General features: G+C 29.6%; 1 protein-coding gene across 1 annotated transcript; it reads right to left on the reverse strand.

Moving 5' to 3' along the window:
- Positions 1–665: 665 nt before the first annotated feature.
- On the reverse strand, positions 666–2,278 carry LOC131663402 (syntaxin-18). Its single transcript, XM_058933797.1, has one exon. It carries the CDS (start codon positions 1,993–1,995, stop codon positions 1,039–1,041), a length of 957 nt encoding a protein of 318 aa, XP_058789780.1. The 5' UTR covers positions 1,996–2,278; the 3' UTR covers positions 666–1,038.
- Between the last annotated feature and the right edge of the window lie 1,348 nt (positions 2,279–3,626).

Raw genomic sequence — 3,626 nt, forward strand, 5'->3', positions numbered from 1 at the left:
AAATTGCCGGTACAAGGCTCATCCTTGGGTGAAATGAGTTTAGTGATCTTATATACTTGATTGCGGAACATCTAGCAGTTAGGTTGTTTGATTCTTACTGAGAAGTCCAATCCAACAGCAAGGATGAAACCTCTAATTTTTAAAATCTCATTTCGAAACTCCTCAACCATAGCCAGCTAAATAAGCTACAAAGATTAATTGTTGTCGGTATATTTTTGTGATGAATTCATAAGACCTTTTAAAATGTATATATTTAATTTCTAATTTTAATTGTTATAATTGGCATAATTTTCACTGTTTGACTAGAGTTGACCCTGTAATATTGAAGCATAATGTTTATTAGAAACAGCTTTGTTTATGTTTATTAGAAACAGCTTTGTATATGTTTATTACAAGCATTATCAGAAACAGGATAATCTTTTTTGATTAAATTAGATTTCCAACTAGAAGAATAAATGGTAAATCTTACTCTACCTGTATTAAATTTTAAATCTCGAGTGTAAAAAATAAAGTTGTTATCTAATGTTATTTTGAAAATATTATTTAAAAAAGCATCAATATCATCTGAATTGCTTTTTAATTCATACCTTAAAATATGTAACAGGTGTAGGATTATATGAAATAGAATTTAATTATTATTAAAAGGTGTAGTGATAATATCTGAATCCAATGAACCACAGAGGATGAACATGATCTAAATTGGAAAATAATTTTAAAATTTACAAGCAAAATTTTTATTTCTGATACATAATTTAGGTTCACAATATTTAAATAGTAAATTATGATATATGTTATTCAGGTAACCTGAAGGTTAATAAATTTTGTAACAAAAGTTGAAACTAATTAAAAAAAGTATTAATAAATATAACATTGCTTACAATAATGAAATATGGAACAATATAAGGCACAATTATTATAAATTACAACATACCAGTTTTATTTATTAATAAGTATTTATTGTAGCACTCTATTAAATAAAATCAAAACTTGCTCAAATATAATTTTTAATTATGTGTATTTCATGATTATAGGAATGTTCTATGGTTTATACCAGTCTAAAAATATGAGACTGAATGACAAAACTATAAGGAAAAATAAAATCCACACTCTGAATCCAGCATTCCTTTGAATCGCATTTCGAATTTGTTCGTTAGCTTCTTTTACATTTTCAGTAGAACCAGCAACTGTTGTTAATATATATTCCAAATTCTTTTCTTGATCTAAAACTTTTTCTGAAAAGACATTTTGCAATTCTGAAATTGACACTACTTTATTTTCAATTTCTTTTATTTCTTCTGTTAAAGTATTGAGTTCATTATAGAGTTGTTCATTTTCACTTTCGAATAGTTGAATATCATTTGGTTCTAGTTGCTCATGATTTAGATCAATTGTTTGACGAGTATCACCATTAATTTCTTGAATTTCAAAGGAATTAACTTTAATATTGTCAGCAGTATTCTTACTGTATGCATCATATTTGAAGTGTTGTATATTAGCTTCATTCATTTGTTTTTTCCATGATTTTAATTTAAATACTTGTCTTATAGCTATAGTTTGTTTGGTTTTTAAAATTTTTTGTTTGGAATAAATTTTGCTAATACTTTTCAGATATTCTTCAATAATAGATATAACTGTTTTATTGTGCTCCTGATTTTGTTGAGGTATATCTAAATGACTTATCCACTCTTTTAATTCTTCTAATAATTGTAAACATTCATCTTCAAATGTTCGAGCTAGAATATCAGTCTCATTGTTATCTATATAGGATATATAACTTTTATTAATTAAAAGCTTAGATAAACTCTGATAAGCTTTTCTACTTTCCTGTATAATATTATAAAATTCATTAATTTGGTTACATGTAAGTTTAACCAATGTAACAAAGGAATGTTTTTTTCTAATCCGATTCAAAATATTACTTTTATCTGAATTGCCAATATTTTTATGTTGTAATATAGATTGTATAGCTTCTTTGAAATTTAAACTGATATCCATTATCACAAAGTTGATATAATGTAAATTAATGAGAAACTTTTTCTTCAATTTAATATTCTGGAAAGAAGAGATACTAATTTATTTGGAAATTTTCGTAAAGCAGGTCTAAAAAGTTAGCACCCAGAATCCTTTTCTTTAAGCTAATCGATAAACTAATTATATCGTTAGATATTTCGTCAGGATAGCAACAACTTTTCTCTTTGTCGTTTGTTGGTTCGTTCACTGGAAATCCTTAAAATTAATAAAATATGTCTTAGGTGCTGGCCTTAGCACCCAAACCAAAGTTGCGGTCAAACTTGAAAATTGTGAGGAAACTGTTCGAAACGTTTTGACAGAATCACCTAACCCTGGATACTTCCGAAACGACCCTGACAGAAAAATGATTGATTTAAAAAAAATACAGCATTAGCTTCGTCTTAATTTGTACTACTCGAAAATTGCTATTTTGGATTTTGTACCCCCCTAAAATTTTGAAAAAAGCGGAAAGAATGATATTTCGGAAAACTCATACATCTGGCAGAAAAATGATTGATATCTTAAAAAAAAAATTCCACTAGTTTTATTTTTATTTGTACCATCAGAAAAATGCTTTTTTGGAATTTGTACTCTTTCTAAAAAAAAGATTTTCCTATGGTATATTAACAATTCAAATTAACGTATTACTGCGCATGCGCGGCGAAAAATCTATCTTCCAACAGAAAAATATAAGATTTTGAAAAAAAAAATATGAATGCCTTCTTCTTAATTTGTACCATCTAAAAAATACATAAAACTAATTTGTACCCCTGTAGAATTTGAATAATACAATGTTTTTGTACAATTGTAATACTGATAAATTTTACAGGAAAATCTTTTATTTCTTAAAAAAAAATATAAATTTCTTGCTTTTCCTTAAATTTTACAGACTGAAAATAGTTTTATTGTAATTTGCTCGTCACGGCGTGCCGTCATAATGCAGGTATAGTGGGAGCATGAAAAGCGACGCTCCCGGGCCGTCAGAATGCGGGCATAATGCGAGTCTCAAGTGCCGCACACCGTGCCGTAAGAGTGCTGTCATTCTGCGGTTACGCAAAAAAATAAAATTCGAATAGGCATTATTACGACGTGGGTTGATAACACAGCCACACAAAAAAAAAAAAGTGGCAAAACCCACAGACCAGACCATGCAGACTTTATGTTTTTGGGGTCGCTGAGTCCGAATCCGGGGTCAGTTTTGCCCCACCACGTCACAGTCAAGGGCAAATGAAGGTCAAATTTGCAAAAATGGAGAAAATCAATTTTCTCCAGTCTATATATACGTTTTTGGGGTCGCTGAATTCAAATCTGGGGTGACTTTTGTCCCACCCCCGCGAGGTCAAGGGCAAATGAAGGTCAAATTTGCAAAAATGGAGAAAATCAATTTTCTCCAGTCTATATATACGTTTTTGGGGTCGCTGAATTCAAATCTGGGGTTACTTTTGTCACACAACCTTGGTAGTGTAGTATTCATCAAAAACAAACAGAAAGTCATGCCATCTAATTTTTTCTGCTATACATTACGCGTTTCTCATCGAATGAACGGTGCAAAGGTTTTCTTTTACGTTTTTTTGCCGTTTTACAATCTCTTTTCAACATCCAACAGTAGTCAGCCA

This window comes from Phymastichus coffea, unplaced genomic scaffold (assembly GCF_024137745.1).
Source record: "Phymastichus coffea isolate CEN01 unplaced genomic scaffold, Cenicafe_Pcof_1.1 PCOF00035, whole genome shotgun sequence".
NCBI classification, from domain to species: Eukaryota; Metazoa; Arthropoda; class Insecta; order Hymenoptera; family Eulophidae; genus Phymastichus; species Phymastichus coffea.

Coding starts and splice junctions, on each gene's coding strand:
- LOC131663402 (XM_058933797.1), bottom strand. CDS start 1,995: ATGGATATCAGTTTAAATTTCAAAGAAGCTATACAATCTATATTACAA.